The sequence below is a fragment of the Phascolarctos cinereus genome, unplaced genomic scaffold, assembly GCF_003287225.1.
Source record: "Phascolarctos cinereus isolate Bilbo 61053 unplaced genomic scaffold, phaCin_HiC Scaffold_1;HRSCAF=81, whole genome shotgun sequence".
Taxonomy (NCBI): domain Eukaryota; kingdom Metazoa; phylum Chordata; class Mammalia; order Diprotodontia; family Phascolarctidae; genus Phascolarctos; species Phascolarctos cinereus.
In genome coordinates, this window is record NW_027555514.1 from 7,122,384 (window position 1) to 7,146,824 (window position 24,441).

The window sequence follows — 24,441 nt, forward strand, 5'->3', positions numbered from 1 at the left end:
CAGTCTGTGCCTAACGACGACCAGAAGAGAACGCCCCCTCCCCCCAGAACACCCGCCTGCTTTTGGGTAGTTTTATCTGTAATCATGCTGCCCTCACTGAGAGCCTCGATCTCCCTCTCTATAGGTCGGGGTCTGTCAGTCCAGAGCTGGGAAGCTCACACTGTCCTGTGAGCTTGCTTTACACATGAGGGAGCAGTGTCCCTGACAGGCCAAGTGTGCACTGCCCAAGATCACACATGTCGATAGTGGCCATGATATTAATTTGAACTCAGAGCCACTGACTCCAAATTCAGTACATTTTCACTTCCGAAAACTTCACTCCCTGAAGGACTGGACTAAAGTTCTTACTGCCTCTGCTCTCCATCCTCAGCTTTCTCTCCTCCAGGATACCTCCCCCCCATTCCTTCAGCTGAGCCTCATCAGGCATAGATAGACTCATGCCCTTGCCCAGCCTGCTCGGCTTCCTCTGGACCCTGTCCAATTTGGCAATGTCCTTCCTAGAGGGCCCAGTGACCCTCCTGGCAACGTCTCACAGAGGAAGAGTCCAGCAGGACAGCCATCTCTTTATTCTAGGAAGTGATTCGTCTCAATGGAGCCCAGGATCACATTAGCTTTCTTAGTGGCCACGTTTCAAATATTCATCAAGAACTTGCTATGTGAGTAGCAGAAGCCCCTGCTGGGGGATGAACCATCCCCAAGGAAAATGGGAAAGTGAATGACAGCTGTTTAGTCTAACACCTACACAGAGCTGACCATAATACCCTTCCCCTTGTTGAATCATCTTTGGAATGATATAATTTCTCAAAGCAAAGATTCTCACAGAAAAATCGCAGTATAAACTTTTCTTTTTTAAAAAAAAATATAGATTTTTGTAGCTAACAGTACTTTTTTTCCTATTATGAAGCAACCAGGCATGTCCTATAATTAACCAAACACTCTAAATTTGAACCCAAAAAATTAACCGCAAAGAACACAGAACCCAAGGTGACAATTTTCATCTGTTCTCTACAGATGGCACACAACACTATTGCCTAGGCACCTCCCAACATAAGGAAGAGATCAGAATACTCTCAGAAGATAAACATGATTTTTCCATTTAGTTTCATACCCCACCCAACACATTTTTATAATTTGCTGTGTTGATCCTGAAATGAAAGAGAGGTATCTATACTGTGGACAGTGCCCAGGCATTGAATTATTCTTCACTATGTGAGAGAACAATGCCTTCCACCAGACATGGGCTCCAATGTGGCCTGGTGGGGACCCTGGGTCTTCAGAATCACTGACTCTCAGAGTTCATAGGGACCTCAGGGACCATTTAGTTGAACCTAAATGTGAAATATAATTCCTTTGATGATAGACCTGAGCAGTGCCAGACACAGCGTCTGAAATCTCTTCCAATTCACAAGTTCACGAATCTAGAGATCAGAGTACTCAGCAGCCATCAGTCCAACAGCCTCATTTTACAGCTGAGGCACCTGAAGCTTAGGAGCTTCTGTGACTTGCCCAAGGTCATGGGGACAGGAAACAGTGAAAGCAGAATTTGGATCCAGGTCCTATGAAGCCACTTCTGTGACATGACAAGTTACGTGGCTCCTATCACATCCTACTTCAAATATAAACTTGGAAGCTTTGTCAACAGAACATTAACTATTGGCCGCAGTCATTGACTACAGTCCTGCTGGCTATATTACCATTTGTAAAACACCAAAGGTCAGTTGGGATACCACTACAAGTCAGCCAGTCACTCAGTCAGCAATTACTCTGTGCCAAGTGCTGGAGAAACAAAGAAAATAAACAAAAGTAAGAAACCATCCCCCTGCTCTCCCAAGAAGCTCACATTGTAATGTGGGAGATAGTGTGCAAGCAGCTGGGTACATATAAGATACAGAGCAGAGGAGAAGGCCCTGTTGTCGTTGGGGTGGATGGGGGCAGCAAAGTGGGCTCGGAGCCGAATCTGGGAGAAAGCCAAGGACTCTCAGAGGTGGAGAGGATGGAGAACATTCCAGGGCAAAGGCCCCAAGGAGGAAAACGGAGTGCCATCTAAGAGGGACTGTGAGTAGACTAAGGTATGGGGATGGGAGAGGGCATGGGGGGGAGTAAGGTGTCAGAAGACTGGAAAGGCAGCAGGGGGGGTAGGTTGTGAGGACTTTAAATGCCATTAAGAAGATTTTAGACTTGATCCCAAAGTTAACTGGGAGCTACTGGAGATTATCGAGGAGGGAAGGAGTGACATGGTTAGATTTGCCCTTCAGAAAAATGTGCCCTGGGGCCCTTGATGGAAAGAAGGTACCCCTCCACCCTTCCTCATTAAAATATAAGCTGCTTGAGGACAGGAACTTGCATTCTTGTATGCCCAGTGCCTGGCCCCTAGTAAACACTTAATAAGTGCTTGCTGACTGGCTGACTTTGGCAGCTGAATGGAAAATCTCCTGGACTGGGGAAAGGATAGTTAGAGGTCTACTGCCCTAGTCCAAAGGTAAGGTGAGAAGGGCCTGAATTCAGATGAGTGGTGATAAGGGAAATGTCCTCCAGGAAATAATGACAGGATCGAGTGTGAACAGCAGTGAAGAATTCAGAACACCGGGTAACAGAGAGAATAAAGGGGCCCCCAACAGTGACAGGCATGTTTGCAAGGGGAAGAGTTCTGCAGGAATTATAAGGAGCCCTGCTGAGGGCAGGACACTGGTGATGGATTGACCAACCACTTTGCAAGCATGTGCCATGACTGCTTTATGACACCATGGCCTGGGCCCTATGGGGGCAGAAAGGAATTACAGGAAATGATTTTCACTTTCAAACAGGCAGGTAGGAGAGAGACCCATGAAAACTAGTCTTGGAGGAAAGTCCTCATGCAAAGCTTCTTCCAGACAGGGCCTGTTTCTTTGTTTCTAGCACCATTACTTAGCACAGCATCTCATGCACAGTAGGTACTTTAAGAACAATTATTGATTGGCTGATTGTACACCAGGGTGATAGATCAAACAATCCACAGACGTTGATTTAATGCCAGCTATGTCCTGGGTATTGTGCTAACCAGTGAAGATGCAATTATGAAAAAAGAAGACTCCCCCTTCCCAGGGCACAATGGGGAACCTGGAGAAAAGTCAACTAAGTGTCCCCCCGATGGAGAGACGTCACCTTCTGAAATAGGGGACAGACAGTTTATTAAATGGCAGGCTGAGAGTCTTTGAGAATGGCCACAGTGATGAATTCTTTGTACCAGGGCAGGCATAGTGTATCCCCAGCTTGCTGATTCTCCAGGGTGACCCCAATTATCTCTATGGGTCTCATAAAGCTGAGACCACTAATGACCCATTAGTGAAATTTTAATTATTTCATTAATTTCACATTCTAGGATTAGGTGGCCAATCATACCCAGTTCTGCTGACAAGCTGAGACACTGCCAACCCTTCTCATGTGACCACATCTAACTCTCAGAGAGACCTAACAACCAGCAAGGGAAATATCAGTGAATTCAGTTAGCACTGGTCACCAAGCTTAGTAATCTGCCAACTTCATCCCCATCTCTTGGTTGTTATTATTACTATTATTTATTTCTTCCAATCCCTTCTCTGTCCAGTTTTCCCTCCCTAAACCCCAACCTTTTGATCACTATTATGAGAGAATATGGGGATCTCGAGGAATGCGTCTCCACAATTCAGGTTCCAGGGACAGTGGGGTATTCCTTTAAAGCAAACTGAAGATGGCCTATAGTATAACAATCAAGAAAGAAAAGACCTGAGGAGAGAGGGGAAACAGGAGCTGAGTCAGGAGAAAAGAGGGAGAAGGAATGTCACACAATCAGAAGGAAAGGACAACCCTTGGAGCTAAAGAGCATATGTGAGGAAGGGAATGACGATATGTCGTCTGGTATTCCACAGGAGCCAGGAGGAAGTCTGGTAAACAAGTCTGGCCACAAAGAGATGAAAAAAGATGTTTTGCTCCTTTCTTTTTTTTTTTCGGGGGGGGGAGACCATGGATTTGGAACATTGTCCCTTCTTTCAGAGTCAGCGGCAGCCTTCCCACCCACCCCCGTGTGGTGGTTGTCCTGCTGTAGTTAATTTGTTATAAGGGACGGTTCTATGCATAGGGGAGAAGGCAGAGGGACACTTGGAAATGACCGGGATGTGGAAATAAAAGATGCCAATAGTTTTAAAAAGTAGATCATGCAGTCAGCAATATTATTGTATGTTAAAGTCAAAATGTGTAAACCAAGTGTCTCTATATAGTGAAGAATGAGTATAAACATTCCAAATTAAGAGAATGCAACATGGTTCATGCTTGTTCTACAACCTAGAGGTTCTTGCACATTCAAAATGTCAGATTCTATTAGTCCAAATCAAGGATATGGGGTTTCTGAGGCAATGAAGAGAAGGTAAAGGCTCTTAACTCACCCTCTGCAACCAATCACTTGCCTTTGGCATAGGTACTACAGAAAAGAGAGGGTCCCCAGCAAACCCGTGGGTGAAGGGCAGGGTGCTCCCCTCCCTCTCCTCCCCATATTGTAACAACAACAACAAAAAAAGAAAACCATCAATTTCCACAAAAGACAGCAGGAGCCATATGCCTCCCCCGCATGGAACCCCTGCTTTCTAGGACTGCCCATTTCTCCTCTAAGTCCCTTCTTTCCCAAACATTGTTCCTTGCTCCATCCTGCCTGGTTTTGTCTTTAACTTCTTCAGTAAGTGCCTTTAAAATCCTATGGCCACTTGTAGCTCTCAGAGGTAAAGAGCCTGTTGAATCAATATTGATTTTGTTTCTAAAATGTCTCTGTTAAAGCTCACGATGTTTTTTTTGAGTTTCTGAATGATTTTGATTTTTCAGTAACAAGGGGCTCTTATATTGTGTGTAAGTGTGTACAAAGAGGCCCATGAATGACTTTCCAGGAGTCCACATCACATTCTGTCCTCAGAATTCCCTTCCCTTGTTTTAAGAAATTATATTTCGAAATTCTCATTTCTCCTTGGTAGGGAAGAGTGTTTACTATGCCTTGCACGTGCCAAACCAGCCTCTCCCAAAACAAAAAAAAAATTCTATTATTACTCTGCAAAGAAATTTGCCCCATTCAACACTGATTAAGTATCAGAGATGGGCTATGCTCACTGTGTCCAAGAAGATGGCTACACACAGACCCTACTGCCTAGAAATTTACAGCCGAATGGAGGAAATACAACATATATGCAAATAAGCATAATGCAAGGTTGAATATGAGATGAGACAGGGTCATGTCTGGAAAACATGATATAAGATAACTTAAGGAAAGAGATACCACTTTGGGGGAGGTGGGTTAGAGGAAGTCAGGCAATAAACATTCATAAAGCACCTACTGTTTGCTAGGAACTGAGCTCAGTGTGGAAGATACAAAGAAATGCAAGTGAACAGTCCCCTCCCTCAAAGATATCACAGCCTAATGAGGGAGACAGCATGGGAACCACTGTGAACAAGTTCTGAAATGATAAATTGGAAATAACCACCAGGGAGAAGATACTAGAATTAAGAGGGATTAGTAAAGCTTCTTGTAGAAGGTGAGGTTTTCACTGGGACTTACAAGAAGCCTGAGAAGTCTGGAGGCAGAGATGAGGAATTAGAGACAGTCATGGAAAATGCCTGGAGCCAGGAGATGAGCCTTGTGCAAGAAACAGTGTGGAGGCCATTGTCACTGGCTCTTAGAATAACTAAAAGGAGGAAGGTACGAGGTGGAGGAAGACTGGAAACAGGTGTATGGAGAGTGAGAGGTGACGAAATTTGGTTACAGAGGGCTTTAAACATCAGACGTTCATGGAAGAGGTGAGTGACTTCTGACTTGAGACTTTAAGTAAAAGGAATACTTCAAATGAATTTCTTGGGGGGCTCCCAGGGGTTGCCTGGGGGCTCCTTAGGGCTGCTTTATTCTAGGCAGAGGAGGCAGAAAAAGCTATGGAGAAAAATGACAGCCAGATAAGTCCAGGGGATGGATGATAACCCAGTTTGATAGGAAGCAAGAGTACATTGATGGGAGCAATATGAGGTCCTACTGGGCAAACGGGTTTCCATACAACTCTGCATGGTTTGGGAATCTGAAAATGTGCATCATGGCACACTGGGAGACCTCCCCATATTGGTGATGGGGAAATGCCAATTACTCTCTATATACAATTATCCCTGAAGTACCAGATGAAAACCAAAGTCTCCAAAGAGGACACCTCTGAATGTTTGGTTCTGCGGGTTCTCATTTTCCTCCAAAATAATAATCCAGAGTCAGATCAGGCAGTGAAGATTGTTGGGGTAATTAAACATGCTGTCGAGTGAATTAAGAGGGAAAAAAAAAACCACCACTTCCATGTGCTGATTCTTGGCAGGAAACCCTCCCAGGACAAGATGTGAAATTCCTGAGCGGTGTTGTGTCTTCTTTTAGACTAGTAACCCTCTATGCTTTCCAGGCCCATCACACTGGTGGCTTTTTTTCTTTCTTTCTTTCCACCAGTCTTTCATTTTTTTTTTCTCTTTCTGCTTTCTAGGCGCTCTCCCAAATCAGTTCTGCTCCCCCCCCACCCGCCTCACTCCCTCCCACTTCTATGTCTACTGTCAGATGCTACCTCTTTCCGATGCCAAGCTTCTTTTATGTCTAATTTTTCAGAACATTCTCACATTTTCTCATTCCCATTAGATTAGCAATCACTCACACTCAATCAACAAGTATTTATTAACTACCTACTGTATGCCAGGCACCTTGTTAAGTATCGGATATACAAAGACAAAATGAAACAATCCTTGCTTCCAAGAGTTTATAGTCTATCTTCATCTTTATCACACACACCCCTAATATTTAAATTGGAGCATACTTTGAAGACCATGTAGTCCCAAACCCTCATTTCACAAATAAGGAAACTGAGGTTCCAAGAGGAGCAGAGAATTGCCCGTTCTTGTAGACAGCCAAACACTCAGGAGCACTAGGCATCCCTTTCTTCCAGGCTCCTTCCATTACTGCTTTTCATCTCCTCCTTTCAAAGGCTCTTTGTGATTCTGTTTCCTATTTATTCCTTCACAAATTTCTAGTTCTTTTTATTTGTCTGCTTTCCTCTAGGGCTAGGACCACCTTTATTAGGAATATCAATTGTTCACTAACAATACAATTGATATTTTTAAAACAGACAATGAGATTGACACCCACATTGCCCGAGCTAGCTCAGCGTTTAGGAGGCTCCAAAGGAAAGCGGGGGGCAGAACAGGCATTCTACTGCCTACCAAAATGAAGGTCTGCAGAGCTCTTATGCTGACCTTATTGTTGTATGCCTGAGAAACCTGGACAGTCTACCAGCACATGCCAGGAAACTAAATCGTTTCCATTTGGTTGTCTATAGAAAGATTCTGAAGATCACTTGGCAGGATGAGGTACCAGACACTGAGGTCCTTTCTTGAGCTGAACTGCCAAGCATTCAAACTCTACTGCAGAGAGCGCAACTCTGATGGGCTGGCCATGTTGTTCAAATCCCAATCACATGTTTGTCTACAAGACTATTTTACAGAGAACTCACTCACTTACTTTCTGTACTCACATAGAGGTCAGAAGAAGTTATACAAAGACACTCTCAAAGTCTCTCTGAAGAATTTTAGTATCAATTGTGAGACATAGGAGATACTGGCATAGTACTGCCCGGCATGGCCTGTCCCCATCAAAGAAGGCAAAGCAGAATTACAGTAGTTCAAAAGAAACATGAGATGAACACCTTCAGAGCCATCTCCACTCCGGATGTTCATGTGGACTACTTGTGCCCAACCTGTGGTAGACTTCCAAGCTTGTATTGGTCTGATCAGCCACAGTCCAACACAATGAACCTTGACCCCGACAGAGTGATGTCATTTTGGTCCTCTTTCAGAACAGACAACCAACTGACCGATCATTCTGTGTTGTCCTTTCTTCTCCCTATGTTGTTAACGTCGTGGCTTCATGACTAAAATAGAAGCTTCTTGAGGGGAGGATCTACACTTAACTTTGCTTCCCATCCCCTGTAGTAAACAAGGCGGATTATGCTACCCATGGCTGACACATGATAAATTATTGGTTCAATTTCATGCATTTAGCAAATGTTTAATAAACCTTGAGTATGTGCAAGACCTTATAACTAGGCACTGAGGAATTTTAAAAAATCATTCAGATGGGGCTCTCTCTGGGAACATGTAACCTAGTATGAAGTGGTAAGTCATACATATATCTGTGCTACCAATTTGATTTAAATGGCATTTTTGTTATTTTTCAGTCATCTTAGTCGTGTCCAGCTCTTCATGACCCCTCCTGGTGTTTTCTTGGCAAAGATATTGCAAGGATTTTCCATGTCATTCTCTAGCTCATTTTACAGATATGTAAACTGAGGCAAAGAGTTAACTTGTCCAGGGTCACACAACTAGTAAGTGTCTGAGGCTGGATTTGAACTGAGGTCTTGTTGTCTCCAGCCCCAGTGCTCTATCCAATAGCACTCAGCTGCCTAAAATGACATACCCATTTATTTATTTTCTTTATTGGTCAAAGAATCCACAAGTATGTACTAAGCATATGTGCCAAGCACTATGCTCGGCAGTAGATATACAAATACACATAATGAAACAATACCTGCTCTTAAGGAGTTTACAGATCATCCTTCCTGGATCAAAGCTAGTTTGCTAAATTCTTCTCATCTATTCTGAGCTCTTTTTGTACCGTTTCCTTAACCTATTTCAGATTAGCTAATAAACTTATAAAAACTTTCAATTGTATAACATAATAACTCCTTCTCTATTTGAGCTACTGCTCATCTCTCCTTGGGGCATCATGACTCCACAACAGGTCGAGCTGCTAGGGCACATGCATAAGGTCTCATATACTCACAGAGACCTGAATTTGTGATTCTGAATGTGAATGATCAGGAATCATCTCTTCCACGCGTTTCCTGGTTCCTTCTCTATCGCCCTGAATTCACTGTCTTGCCCTTCTCACAGGCCTTCTAACATTCATCAGTTTAACCACACTCATGAAACACTCTTATGGGTAAGTGGCCCTTGGAGCCCTAGGGTACAGAACCATGGGATCACAGAAATAGAGAGAGCCCTAGAAACCATCTCATGCCAACAAGTTAATGGGGAATCTAGCTGGTAATGTTTTTTAAAACTATTTTAAAAATGATATTTTAATGTCATTGGTTTCCTTCCTAAACCTATTTATTTTATTTTACTTTACGCTTCACTGGACTGTCAAGAGTACTTTATAACACAGAAGAAAAGATTCAGAAACCCTGCTCTCACCTAACTCTTACATGATACCCCCAAAAAATGGTTGCCCAGTCTCTGCTTAAATATCTCCACTTGGGGAAAACCCATGAAAGGCAGCTGGATTAAGCACAGGCTTGGAGTCAAGAAGACCTGGGTTCAGATCTGACTACTTACTAGCTGTGCAACCCTAGGAAAGCTGTTTAACCTCTTTTTGCCTTGCTTTCCCAAACTGTGAAATAAGGATAAGAGCCCTACTTTGTAGGGTTGTTGTAAGTCTCAAATGTGATTTGAAAGTATGTAGCAGCTTAGCCCAGTCCCTGGCACACAGCAGGCTCTCTGTCTTCCCAAGTTCTGAGGGGGCCCATTCCACTTTCGGATAGCTGTCATTGCCATCGAGGGCAGTTGCTGCAGATGTTGTTTTGATGTTTCCTAACACCAGATCAGAAGGAGCCAGTTTGCAACTCCCACCCACCACTCAAGGTTCTGCCTTCTGGAGGCCAGCAGAAACAGTCTTGTCTCTCATCCACACGACAGTCCTTCACATACTTGAAGATCATGTTTCCCTTGAGTCATCCTTTCTTTTAGTTAAATACCCCCAGATTCTTCAAGCAGTCCTTACGTAGCCAGAACTCAAAGGCTTTGTCCATCCTGGTATCTGTCTTCCTGAAGCTCTCCAGCTCATCCTTGTCTTTCTATACTCTGGATCTGGCTAAAGGTGGGATAGTTAGCTTTGGGAGATCGTGGGTTCCTCCTCTATGGAGGTCATCATTTGGAAACTGGACAAGCACATAGTGGGGACTCCTTCTGGGTGTGGTCTGGACTAGATGGTCACTGAGGTCCCATGCAGGTCAGAAATTCCATGATTCTCTGATTCAATGGCACCAGAACTGAACATAATACCCATTAAAATTAAGGACTAAGACATACCCCCCCCTTGCCCTCAAGAAGCTTCAATCTAAAAGGAAAGAGCAGGTATGAATACACATGATACTAATTCACGTTAAAGTGCTAAGGGAACATTCAAAGTCCTATGAAAAATCTGAGAATGAAGAGGTGACACCCAGCTAGAGTAAGGGTGGGGACATCAGGGAAAGATGAAAACAAAGGCATCTGAGTTGCATCATAAAGCAAGAAAAGGATTTGGGCAGGAGAGCAGTTCATGCCAGCTAACTGAGGTGGGTGTGGGATGATGGGAAAAAAGGCATGGAGACAGAAGGTAGCAGAAGCAAAATGCTGGCAAGTATAAAGTTCTGGTGAGCTGGGGCTCTGGATTCCAGGCAGGGATATTGATACTTTATTGCTGGGCAAAGAATTTCATGATCAGCATGGTTCATTTCCATGTTTTAGAAGGTAGGGTCCAGACCTGGGTTTTCACTGTCTGTTTGAAAAGCCCTTTCGTAATGCACCAATGCAGCCATATGACGCAGAGCTACAGGCAGCCTCAGGGTCAAGCGAATCTCTTCCTATTCTTTCCCTGTTAGTCTGTGACCATGACACATGGCAAATCATGTCATCTTTCTGACCTGGAGTGACACAACAGTGGCTGCTTTGCATTAGGGAAGGCAGGTATTACAGAGATGATTTGGTAGCAATATGAAGGATAGTTTAGAGAGTGTAGATACCGCTATTACTGTCAGGAGACTAGAGGAGCAGTCTGGGTGGGAGGACCATGGGAGATCAAGGCTGGAACAAGGTTGGTTGCAATGGGAGTGGGAAGGAGGGGATGGATTCAAGAGACATTTGGAAGGTAACACTGGAAGAAGGTGGCAAGCATTGTGATATGAGAAATAAGTAGGAGGGAGGAACCAATTTTAACTATAAGGTTGGTTGAGATGGTTGGTAGGGCTGTCAACAAAGCAAGGGAAACTAGGAGGAGAAACAGGTTTTTAAAGGATGAGCGTGATTTCAATTTTGAACATACTGGATTTGAACTGTCAGCAAAAAACTCAGGTGACCATACCTAGCAGGCAGTCAGGGAAATAAAAAACAAAAAACAAAAAACTGGTAGAGAGAGATTTCCAGTCACCTACATAGATTTGATAGTCAAAGCATGGGAGTGTGGTTTTCAAAGGAGATAGTGAGGGCAGAGAAGAGGGCCCTGGACAGAGCCTTGAGGAAGCCTCATGGTATGGGATAGGTGGAGGAAGCCACCAAAGGAAAGGTAAGAGTCACAATGGTATAGAGAATGAGAAAGGGTAGAGAACTCATCAAAAAAGAGGGAGCAGCACGTGGATGGGTCATTATGACTGTACATCAGGGCTGGTCCAGTGGACTGGCTTGTCCATGCAGCCTGGCACAATTTGAGAGTAAACCTGCTGTAGTTTGGGGCATTTAGAAGTCTATAATTCTCGATGCTAAGGAGTTCATAGGGTGCAAAGCCACCGTGATGAATACACATTTACGTCAGCCTTCAGAACTACATGAGTAAACTGCCTGAGAAAGAAATGAACCACAATCATGTTATGATAACGTACATCAGGTATGGTGATGAATTGTTAATCATTACTTAGCAAATTAGGACTTTCTTGGAGAAAAGAAGGCCTCCTTGCTGGTCTAATGAATAATATTGCACTTGGACTAATAGAGCTGTAAGTTAATTACATAGCACACAGCTGATTTAGTTTCATTTACCTAAGGAGCCGTTCTGATCCCTGGCGCAGATTAATTATGTCTTCAGGAAAACTCTCTTCATTCACATCACCACTCAGAGCATCTGCGCTGGCGCTGTGCTTATAGGTTTGGTGGGTAGGCTCTTCTCATTTTCAAATTCCTCTAATTTCTTTCAAGGTTCAGCTTAAGTGTTTCCTCCTACATAATGCCTTTCTGTATCTCCCCCTGCCCTCAGCTACTCATGCCCATAACTTTCCCAAAATGCTTTGTGTTTAATTTGCATTTATTTTATGTTTATTTGCATACACGCTGTTTTTACGAAACAATGTAATCCCCTTGACTGTAGGGCCTGTTTTATTTTTGTCTGGGTAACCTCGACCTGACTCATAGCAGTCACTCTGATTAAGTCATGGCTGCCATGTTTTGTGAGTTTCATTGTGACATCATTCCTGATGATGAAATATACTGAACTTGGGCAGGGTAGGGGATGGGGTTCATAACAAGTCAAATAATGGGATTCCCAGGAACTTAAAGAATAGTTATATTCCCCTTTCCTTGCCTGGCACAGAATTCTATCCATACCACATTGGCACCTACTCTCTTTTGGAAGACTCCATTGAATGAGGGGCTGCATTTCCTAACATCTTACAGTGACGCTGACAACCCATCACTTATACTTTGCCATATACTATTTCCTGTTTTCGATGACAAATTTCCTAAAAATACACAGACCCATTTAAAAAGTCTTGTTTGTTTTTCCAGATGTCCAGAAAATAAAAGTTCTTTAGCTTACAATTGTATGCTTTTGTTTTACCTTGTAATGAATATTTTGAACAACCGCTTCTTCCTTTAGCAGGAGAATGGCAGCTCCTGTGATCAGATGTGAGCAAGAGAACTGGCAAGCAAGTCTGCTTAAATGACTCAAACATCAAAATGAAAAGAAAAAAGGTCCCTGCTCTACGCATCCCACTCAATATTTAAGGAAGCTTAATACATTTAAATAAGATCAAATTTGATTAAACTATAATTGTTAATAATTATGTTTGGAAAACTTCAGAGACGATTCAAAGTGGAATTCTTTCTTACTAAGAGGAGTAGAATTTCATTCCATTCACTTCATTCCTCAAAGAAATCAGATCTTGTAGAATGCTCTTGGTTGGACATTCCATTCTGACTTTCTCAAAGGTAGGACAATCTGATTAACAACTGTATTCTGCTGTTACCTTTCACAGGTGACAGGCATATTTACAAGACTGACTTGTGAAAACCAAATGAAATTTAAAAAGAGCTATCTAACGGAAAAAAAAAAAAAAGAATACACCAGACTGGTGAAGGGCAATAGCAATTACATCACCTAGTTCAGCTGCCGACTGAGAACACAATCCGCTTTTACAATAGTTCAACAGGTTCAGAGTGCAATATGTTTCGGGCTGTTGTATGACTCAGCTCTCTTGAGAGGGTCTTTCTGGTTGGTGGTGGAGGCAGGCAGAGGAAGAGCTCAGAGGATCCCTAATTGCTTCTCAATTAAAGGATCCCTAAAGATGGATTTTTTTTCATTTGTTTAAAACTCTTGGGGGAAAAAAAGACAAATATGCCTATTGTTTATCCAGTGAATAATGATAGGACTTTTTTTTTCCTAAAAAGGACAAGGAATTCCTGCTAAAATATCTTCCCAAAGTAACTGCCAAAGAAAACAACTGGGTCATTTCTATAGTGGAGTGTGGGCCATAAACTCCCACTTGCTCTAGGAGGTAAGGTTAGCCTGCATTAGAAGTCAATGATCTTTCCCTGGCAGAATACTTGACCTTCAGGGGTGAGCATTTCCCAGGAGATAAGGACCTCTTCCAGGGAGCAAGTGTCTTGCTTTACAGTTAGCTTGTAACATCAAGATGGACAGATGCTTCCCTTTCAAGAAGAACCAACCTTTCACTCAGGCACGGGGTTAATATCATTCTGTGTGTCCCTTTGTTAGGAGATAAGAAGGGTCCCAACTGGCAAACACGGTTTTCAAGCCTGGATGCTTTCTCCTCTGGAGACTATGATGCTGCTCTTGTATTTGGTTATTCAAGAAAAGGCTCCAAGGCTTCATTTAGATGCAGAGTTTGTACTGAAGAGGCTGGGATGACTCTAGGTGTTGCATTATATAAAATCAGTACAGAGGCTCAACTTACTCAGCATAATTTCTAGAACACTGTCACCATCTGGTCAAGATAAATTTAGATCTAAGGAATAAGACAGGTGGGAGAATTTAAAAATACATAGCACTCATAACAAAGCAAAGCGCTCGAGGGCTGGCACGGCCTGATCAAAGAGAGGGAGCAAGATGGTGGACGGGCAAATGACTTTGATCCCAGCCTGTGTTCGACCTATTGACTGGAGGCCACATCAAATCTTCACTTATCGAGGAAGACTAGCATTAAGGCTTGATTGGACTACCTCTTCACTTTGGTAGCGTTCTTCAGTAAAGAATCTGAGTGTTGTCATACAAGATAAAACTGATGATCAAGGTGACATGGAGAACACTCCAGACCCATAACTTAAAATTTACGGCAGCCAGAATCGAGGAGTCCTATTTTCCCCCGAATTGGCAGAGTAACAGGCTTTTAGTGCCTGACTAGTGCCGAGGATATTAAATCACGGCCATGTAAAACTGTCCTTGATGGTGCGTTTGGATGATAACCTGCATGAAGGCATAAACGTCCACTTGTCTTTGTCAGCTAGCCTGGTGACACTGCTGACCACTTCCTGGGGAGCCCCACTGGAGCCTGATGGACTTCCCATTCATGAGAGGCTTCAGCATGAATCAGGCCTGCTTCTCCACTTTGGCTTCCATGTACTCCACAGTGTGTGATGCTAATTTGTTTCTGGATCCATCTTCCACAAGCTGGGGGACATTTCCAGAAGCATTTGAAATTCTCCTGGCTTTCCTTACGTATGCTCACAGTGCTGACTTCTCTACTGAAGAGTGTCCAAATTGGAACTCACTGGGATGATTAACAGCTGCTACAAAATCAATCCTCCATGTAGGGAAAACAGAAGCAGCCTGACACGAGCAGTGCTTAGCTAGGAGCAGATCTCTATGGATGTGAACAAGCCCAGTATCATTTGCAAGGCTATGGCCAGAGGCACAGAGGACAATGGCATAGGGAAGAGGGACTGTTCTTTGACAAATACCCTAGTCAATATACTCACTTAATAGAAAGGGAATTCATTGCTAATGGCAACAAGAAATGGGTTTGCTGATTTTTAAAAAACTGATTACGACATTTATTATATTTGAAACCATGGCATGACATTTCAGTTGTTGCAATCTGTCTCCAAGTCAGTCTGATCACTTTTTCCTATAGAAATTAAAACTGAAAGAGAATACAGATGTTCGTAGGCCTGCTTTATATTGCCCTGGTATGCTAATTAAAGAACTGGGAGGTAGCTGGGATCATGGGCTCCACAGAGGCTTTCCTAGCAGTAATTATAGAGCTAAAGACTTTTAAAAAATATGTTATTCTCTATTAGCATCCCAATGAATGTATCAGATGCTTCTAAGAGAATAAATTCATTGCTTGCTGTGTAAAAGGCCATTCTACACACACACACACACACACACACACACACACACACAGAGAAAACATGAACATACTACCATGGAAAGTGTCCACAAACTCAGAGGGAAAGGGTCAAGTAGGGAGGGCAACCACCACTGCCTGCTTTGGTAGTCAGACTGATGGGGGCAGGGCCCAAGCCAAGATCTTCACCCTTTGCCCCAAAGGGAATCTGACTCACAGGCCCCAGACCCTCATCTCCCTTGAAAGCCCTAGCTTACCTTTAGATCTTATTCAGATGCACCTTCAACCCTTGCCCTGAATAGAATCTGGCTCCTGTTTGTCTACAGGACCCAGAAAACCCTTAAACCTTCAAATTTCCTAATTGACTCCCCTCATCTCCCTTTGAAAGCCTTAGGCTCCCTCTTGTCTATAGGCCCCAGAAAGGCCTTCCTTTATCTCCTTTTGAAAGTCCTAGCTCCACCTTGATTTTGTGCAGATGCCTTTCAAACTTCTGCCTTCCTGTTCCCTCCATTATGTATTCCCATTGTCTATTCAATCTCTCTGACCTCCCCAATTAGAATTCTTACCTAGACCCATTTCCCAACCCCCTTCTCTGGCCACCCAAAGTTACTTTAGTATTTAAGATCCACCTTGGCCCTCATTCAGATGCTGAGAATCTCATGCTCAAAAGGCTGAGAACCTCTCATGCCCGCTCTTCTTTATGGGGGTCACCTGGCCGACGTGATTTATCACTAATAAACTTTTCCTCTGGCTGAAGAAGATTTGAGTTGAATTCATTCAGCAGTGCCCGGTACCATGATCTTGGGGTCCCAGCACCCCAAAACCCCTAGACCTCTTTGAGACCTTTTCTTTTTCAGTTAAATCCATCTTGACATGAGGAAGAGAAGACATACTGGCATAGTGGAAATGGTCATCCTGGCCCTGGCTGGACGGTCACTGTCAGGAGATGTTATAGAGTGAATTCTTGATCTGGAACTGGTTGGACCAGCTGGCCTGTGAAGGCCCTACCATCCATGTTCACCCTGGAACACACCTCTGCAGGGTTCATCCCTGTCTTGCACTGGTGAGCTCCTCCTGGAGCCTCCATTTTGTGGAGGGGCCCAGGCCAGCCTGCCTGGACTCCCCCTCCCAGTCCTGGTCCTGACTTTCTGTACTTCAAACACAAGGTGCCTCCATTCCCCTATTCCAACTCCTCCCACTGCTTTTTCAGTTCCCTTTTGTGTGCTATCTTCACCCATCAGAATACAAGCTCCTTGAGGCTAGACAGTACTCTTCTTTTTCCTGAATTTGTAACCCCAGCACTTAGCACAGTGCCTGACACATAGCAAATGCTTCCCTCCTTCCCTTCCTTTCCCCTTCCTTCCAGTTTCTTCCTTCTTGGACCTTACTTAGTACTTTATGCTTTAATCACACAATTAATTCTAGTCTATGAATGGTGTTTTATTCCAGTAAGGGAAAAGTTAGCAGGTGGTACGATAAAGGGAGATTGAGATAATTTTCAAAGCTGTTTCTACTGTTTAGTTACTTGAAATATCATGTTATAATAATTAGTTCATATTTTTTAAGCCTAAAAGAAACATAATGTCCCCTCAAGCCCACTGATTCCCTCTTCTTCTGCTTTCATATTAGACAAATATGTTAGCAGTAAAATCATAATAGCTCTGAGCCCCCAATTCAGCTGATTTTACATTTCTACCTATCTCTAATTAACTGCTTACCACTTTGTGGCTGAGGTAAAGTTCATTTTATCAGAAACATCGGAATAATAAAGGGATGGACTATATAACAGTATTTCTGGATATGACAGCATCCTAGACAGGCTCCAGGAGGGGAAGCTGCCAAAAAAAAAAAAAAGCAGGCCTTTTCTTGGAATTTCCCTCATCTTTGTGGAGTGGCTACAGATGGTGGTGCCAGCCCAATGTGCCTCAAGATGCCAGTAAGGCTGATTCTGTCCTTGAAATCTCCTTCTCTGCCATATTTCACAATGACCTTCTCCTTTTGGTGACTCCTTGTGGGCTGCCAGTTCTTTCTGTTTCACTTCTGGGCGTCCCCACTCCTCCACTCTCAGCCCTCCTAATATCTCGACACCAGAGCTTGATCTCTCAGTTTCCCACTGCTCTGATATTTTATAAAACACCCTCAGAGAATGACTAAATTCCCTTAGCCAATGCAAACAGTTCAACCAAGGACTTTCCACACTGGATCTCAAGTCACTGATTGATTGAGTCTTGTTCTCAACCCTGTCAAAGTATCATTTGCTTTAAGTAGGGTAAGGTGGCCTGACAGATTTGCTCAACCAATATCCTCCTCTACATCCTAAACACACATTCCGGGGGGGTGGGGAGCAAGAAAGAAGAATGGTTTTGATATTAGACATCAAAAACACTGTCCACATTCAACTTTGAAATTCCTCAGAGTTAATGGATACACTACTAGTATGCCACTGTACAGATGCAGACGCTTATTTAAGCAGAGAAGATGAAAGAGAGTAGAAAGAAGGAGTAGGCACAGGAGAACCTGCAAGTCATGTAAGGATTCAGGAATACACACTCCTTTTGCAAGGATGGCATAGGGGGAGGGTCCATGGTTGTGGAATACTGCACAAATATCAGATTTTTCAATATTTTTATCAGTTTTGCTATTTTTTCTCTTTTCTCCTCTTTCTTTCTGTTTTTAATTCTTTGCTATGTAAGGGAGTGGTTCTCAAAGTGTGGTCCAGGGATCCCTGGCTATCTCCAAGGAAGGTAAGTAAAATCAGAACTATTTTCATAATACTACTAAGACATTTTAACATCTAATACTGTAAATATAGCTAAAACCCACATGAAGAAAAGCTTTTTGGGGGAAGGGGCTCAATAATTTTTAAGAGTATAAAGGGGTCCCGGAGGCGGGGAATAAGTCACTCTAGGAGGAGGCAATGTGTAGGATGCAATGGGAAATCTAGGCAATGTAAATACAAGAGACAGAAAAACAATTTTAGAAAAGATTCAGAAATTTCAGACTTATTTGTAGTAAGTGATAGGCAGAGGAGGTTAGCTTAGTAAGGGATCAAATTGTTAGGGAGGATTTAAGCAACTTAAAAACAGCATTACTTCTAAATGGTCCTCTATTAATCAGACCATTCCAGAAGTGCCTATAGAAGGTATTAATTGCTTTGATAAATTAATGGATTTGTGATTTGATCAATATGATTAATCCCTCAAAAGATTCAAATCTCAATCCAGCAATGTCTGTCTCTACTGGGTGACTCTTATCTAGGTTATCCCAGAAGTCTACTATAAGAGATTCACCCCGTGTCCTAGAAGATCTTTTAATGAATCTCCAAGCATCGTCTGCACATCAACGCACCCTGAAAACTGGCATACGCGGATGCAGCCTTGAAATGAGAACCACGAAGGCAGGCTGACATTCATGATGATGGTGATAGCATGCATCATAATAAAAACACACCAAATTGGAGAAGGACATGGCAAACTGCTCCAGTATCTTTGCCAAGAAACCCCAGATGGGGCCATGAAGAGCTGGACGTGACTGAAACGATGGAACAACAGAAACACATGAAACACCATGCATTCCTAAAGGTACTCAGATATAAAAAGTCACATCATGCTATGTAAGTGCTAGCTAGAATTATTATTATTATTATACTCCCTCCCCCACAAAAAAAAAGTGAACAACTATTTTTAACAAATATCAGTAAGGGGAGAATTCTTAACCAAGCAAGGAATTAAAAACCAGCTCCATGAGAGAAGGAGCTGTTTAATTTTCTTTTTTGTGTCTCCACCATCTTGCAAAGTACATAGGGCTAGAACTCTGATTTAATTGACATTGAGAACTCCCAGATGAGAAAATACCCAAGGGAGGTCTACCAGAATCTTCTAGATTGACCTGGACCACTGAGAGGTTAGGTGATGTCCCAAGGTTCTACATCAAGGCTTTATCAGAGGAAGAACCTGAAATTATATATTCCTGGCTCCAAGGCAGACCCTCTAGCCATACTATCACACATCCTATCACCTGGTATAGACACATGCTAGATGTTTGTTTTTATTATTATTTTTTAGGGAATTAGGGTTAAGTGACTTGCCCAGGGTCACACAGCTAGTAAGTGTCAATAGTTTGGTCTGAGGCCGGATTTGAACTCAGGTCCTCCTGACTTCAGGGCCGGTGCTCTATCCACTGTGCCACCTAGCTGCCCTAGAGATATTTGTTAATTGACTCATCAAAAAGAAATACACTATTTAATTTCAATAAATGAACAAAACTTTTACTTGAACAAAATTAATGCATTTTTGATAAAAAGAAAACTACTGAGTGGAAAAAATGCTTGCATCAAGTATCTCAGAAAAGTATGTGATATTTAGGATCTATAGGCAATTGGCACACATATATCAAAGCAAGCCCTCTGCCCCCTCCTCTGATGCCAGTCTTCCCAGGATCATCTCAGAGGCTGAGCTGCAGAAAGACCCACCACCTGGAGTGCCCTCATCCATTTCCTTTCCTTTACTTCCTCCCCTGACCCCCAGGTTACCCAAATACCATGAGGTGAGGGAACAACCTGACTGGTCACACCACTTAGGTAAGGTGGGGGTCACCAAGTCTGATCCTTCTGGTGAGAGGGAAGATGCCCACGCCCTAACACTGTCCCTGCCACTGCATCTGAACATTCTTCAGGCCTTACTACCCGTCCAGCTGCTGCGTCCCCCAGTGCCCCAGGGCACCCTTATCTAGCCTGCCAACAAGCCCGGAGGACCTCTGGCCTGGCCATTTGCTCAGTCACTCCCTTCTCAGGATTTCCAGGTATTTGCATCTGCCCTGCAGCTGAATTCTCACTTGGGCTTCTACCCCAAACAAGAGCGTGAGCTCCCAGACAGCAGACGTTGTCTCCCTTTTTCTAAAGCTCTCTCCACTTAACTAATGCTGGGCATACAGCAAGCACTCAATAGGTGCACTTTCATTCATCCATCTCCGTGGATATGTGGCCAAAACACACGCCTACACAGTTCTCAAGAGAACCGCCAGCTCCTGACAAAGACATGAGCCGGCGCTCCCAAATGCAGAGTTAGAGAACCACAAAGACGGGAACAGTTAGCACTGGGGGGAGGGGGGGTGGAAGGCCAGACTTCAGAGGCACAGGCCCCTTGGAGAGTGCTTTAGAATGGTGGTGTGACTCCAAAGTGCAAGGCCTCGTCTACATGGACACGCTCCCAGGGGCATTCTCTGGGTTTGTTGGCAAAGAAATGGGACCCCAGCAGGTGCTGGCCGATTAGGGAATGGCTACACAGATTGTAGTAGCCGGCGGTGATGGAACAAGAGGAACATGGGAAGGCGTGGAATCTGATGCCGAGTTCAATAAGAACAAACAAATATGTGGATTCTGAGAAGATCAGCAGAAGGAACGCTCCCCAAATACAAAACCAGGCACTGTACAATTACAGTGCTGAAGCTTGACTCCAGAGAAGGGCAGGGAAGGTATTTGCTTCTTTTCATTGGAGAGATGAGGGTTGGTTGGGCACGAATGGCGAATGTTGCCTACGCTATAGGGAGTGGTCACTGTGTCAATACGTTTTGCTCCCTGTTTCCTACCTTTTTTCTTTTTTCAGAAAACTCTCTGGGCCAAGTGACTTGCACAGGGTCTAGTGACCAGTAAGAGTTATGGGCTGGAACTAAAGTCATCCTAACTATTCATTTGGTCTACACCATTTCATGGAGCATAAGAGCCCAAATTAAATCAATCTTCTTTCCTTCTTTTCCCTCCCTTCCTTCCTCCCCCTTTCCCTCTCCTTCCTTCCTTCTTCCCTGACTTCTCATGCCCAGCACAGGGTTTGCACACAGGTGATAGGGCTTGAACCATGAAAATAAGACTGATCCTCTATATGACACTGTATTGTACCTCACTGAAGATGAAGAAAGAGAAAAAAAGACGTGCAAACAGACATTGTGCTAGATACTAGACTACAATCAAGGCAAATGCAATGTGGATAAAACTATTTTTTGTATCCACAAATCATTTTACAATAAATATTGCAGCTGGGCAGTAGAATGAATAATGTTCTAAGCCTGAAGTTAGGAAGACCTGATTTCAAAACTGGCCTCAGACACTAGCTATGCTTCCCCGACTCTGAAATGTGGATAAGAACAGGCCCTCCCTCATAGGCTATTGGGAAAATTGAATGAGTTAATATTCACAGGACCCTTAGTACAATGCCTGATACATAGTACGCACTTAATAAATGCTTATCGCCTTCCCCTTCTCAACTCCTTCCCAGCCCCAGCACATCCACTGTGAAAATGCCTATTTTCTACCAATTTCGATTCATATTCTTGTCAAATCCTAATTCGTTTATTTGAATGTGAGGGTCCCAAAGAGAAAAAGTAAGAAACTTAGCCAGTGAACTCAACCACAGAAGAGGACATGTAGTCATAATTAATTTTTATGTCTCTGTCCATTTTTATGCACATGTGTGCAAAAACTGGCTTGGTTACCATTCCTTTCAAATGCAATCCTGGATCTCAATGTAAATTAGAACCATAAGAACCAGGTTCTGCTCTCACAAACCTGGTCTTTTGTATACTATTTGGAAATCATCCTTGAATATTCAGCCATTTCCTTTCTTAAAATCTATTGGTTCAGGTGCTCAAAAAATTGTTCAATAGACACAATTTCATCTCCTCCCTCCCTCGGGTGGTGTTTGGAGAAGAGAAAGAAACCAACCTGAAGGGAAAGCCTTAATAGGGGCAGCTAGCAGCCATTTGACAAGGTGTGGATGAAATTTATTCTTTCCCCTTCAATAGGTTTTCCAACATTAGCAGCAGTCCCCCATCAGCACAGCACAGACAAACCACAGCCCTTAGTAAGAAGACTTACCACGCCAATGGAAAAATAGTTATTGATAATCGAGTAAGGCACTGGGTCTCCTTTTTCATCTTTATCATTCGGGGTGACCTCAAACTTCCATCGGTCCAGCATGATCTGGGAGCTGTTCTCAATGTCTCTGAGGATTTTCATCAGACTCTCCCCTTCATAGCCTAAGACAAGGAACAATGATTGCTTAGCTCGAGGAAATGGGAAAGGGATGCCAAAGGTGAGCCTGCCTTAGCTTAAGGACCATGCTCACGTTTTCATAGACACCTGGAGCATGGAGGCATGGGCAGAGGGGTGGGGGTTGGGAGGGAAGGGAGTATAATCTCATCACTCAATACCTCTCTGCCACCTGTGCTGGCCCCATAAAATAACCTTGGTGATCTTGAAAGCCACAGAATAAAAATCTCTGAAGTTGTAAGAACATTCAGATGGCATTCAGGAAGCTCCTTCTTCTGTTTTCTTCTCATCATTAAGAATCAATGAGAACTATTTTAACACTCTTATAACATGAAGCCTTCAAATAGCTGTACTCTTCAGTTGTCTGCCTCTACTGACTATGGTTAAACTGCCGAGAAGTTATTTACAAGGCAAGGAACGTGATTTTATATTTGAGCAAGCAGTGGGGTATAATGGAAGGAGCCCTGGACTCAGAGTCAGGGAAATGAGGCTCAGCTGTGTAAGCAGAGGCAAGTAGATCTCCTCACCTTTCTTGGAGAGGGAGCCAAGTGTGGGGGACCTGGCAGGAGGAAATAGCTAGATTTGAATCCCAGCTCTGACATGCTGTGCATATGTGACTTTTGGCAAGTCATTCCCTTGCTCTCTGCCTCAGTTTCCCCACCTGGAGACTGTAGGCAATATAATAATAATTCCAGTGCCTTCCTTGAAAGGTGTTGTGGCTTTTATCAGCTCTGTTCTGCAGCGCATAAGTAGGAGCAGGGAAGACAAATGGTGGGGATAATTCAGGCCTGGGGAGCTGACGAGGCATGGCGGTCCCCAGGACAAGGACAAAGTTTAGTCCTGAAGTGTTTCAGGCAGGGGCCAATCCCAGGAAAGGAGAGCATTGTCAGAACCTGGGTGAGAGCATAGAAAGAAGCTGTTGGGCAGTAGGACTGAAGGTCTCCATGAGCGAGGACAACAGCTGAGGAAGGTTGGAACCTTAAGAGATTGTGAACAACTGGTTTCCATGGCAATGCCTCGCCCAACCTTGAGTTTAGGCCAGCAGCCACCTGTGGGGTAGACAGGGGCTCAGGATGCCGGCACAGTGAAATGCTAAAAAATGCATGTTGACTATCTGTGAGTGTAGTAGTAAGACGGAAGACTCTTCGGGGCAAGAGCTGTTTAATTTTTGTCTCTGTATCCCCAACATGTCAGGCTATGGATTTGTCAAGGATTCCCCTTCTTCTTGGATTTCCTGCAGATCAGGTTGGCAAGATGCTCAGATAGTTATGTGATATCTCCAGTCACATGACATAGGCAAAATGCTTCAGACTTGGGATTTGAATCCAGCACCTCCTGACACCCAAATCAGTAGTGTATGCACCACGCGACATACCACGTGCTCAGTGCATTTCACTGAGATGCTCAGTGCGTATCTGCACGATACTGGTGCCTTTCCTGGAGGAAGGCATACACACTTGCCCAAGAGAAACTACCAATCAGGCTGGCCTCTCTTCACCCACCATTCTCAACTCTAGCATTCCCTGAGCAGATGTCATAAGAAAGGGAATCTGCAGAAAGAGACTGCTCTCCAGAGAGCATCTTTGCCTAATGCTGATTCTGCTCCTCCATGAGTATCCCACATGGGAATGGTATTCAGGTTCCCAAGGTCTTCTGACCTTGGCTGACCATTTGGTTGTTAGGACTCAATACTAAAACATGAAACTGGCACCTACCTACACGATACTGAGAAAGAAATATTATTATTAGTGATAATATCTAGCATTTATTCAGTGCCTCAGGATTCAAAAAGCACTTTATGTATCTTATCTCATTTGATTCTCACAATAACCTTGTGAAGTAGGTGTTATTGCCCCCATTTTACAGATGAAGAAACTGAGGCTGAGAAAGTTAAATGACTTGCCTAGGGTCACATATCTAATAAGTGTCTGAGGAGGGATTCAAGCTCACGTCTTCCTGAATCCAAGTCTAACACTCTATCTACTGTGCCAACTGATTTCT

General features: G+C 43.5%; 1 protein-coding gene across 4 annotated transcripts in view; it reads right to left on the reverse strand.

Annotated features, from left to right (window-relative positions):
• Window positions 1-24,441, reverse strand: part of DGKB (diacylglycerol kinase beta) — a 667,225-nt gene that overhangs the window by 330,926 nt on the left and 311,858 nt on the right. For all 4 annotated transcript variants that reach the window (XM_021000103.2, XM_021000102.2, XM_021000101.2 and 1 more), the window contains one exon: window positions 22,267-22,427. In XM_021000103.2, coding sequence (XP_020855762.1) covers window positions 22,267-22,427 — 161 coding nt within the window. The remainder of the gene's footprint in view (window positions 1-22,266; window positions 22,428-24,441) is intronic.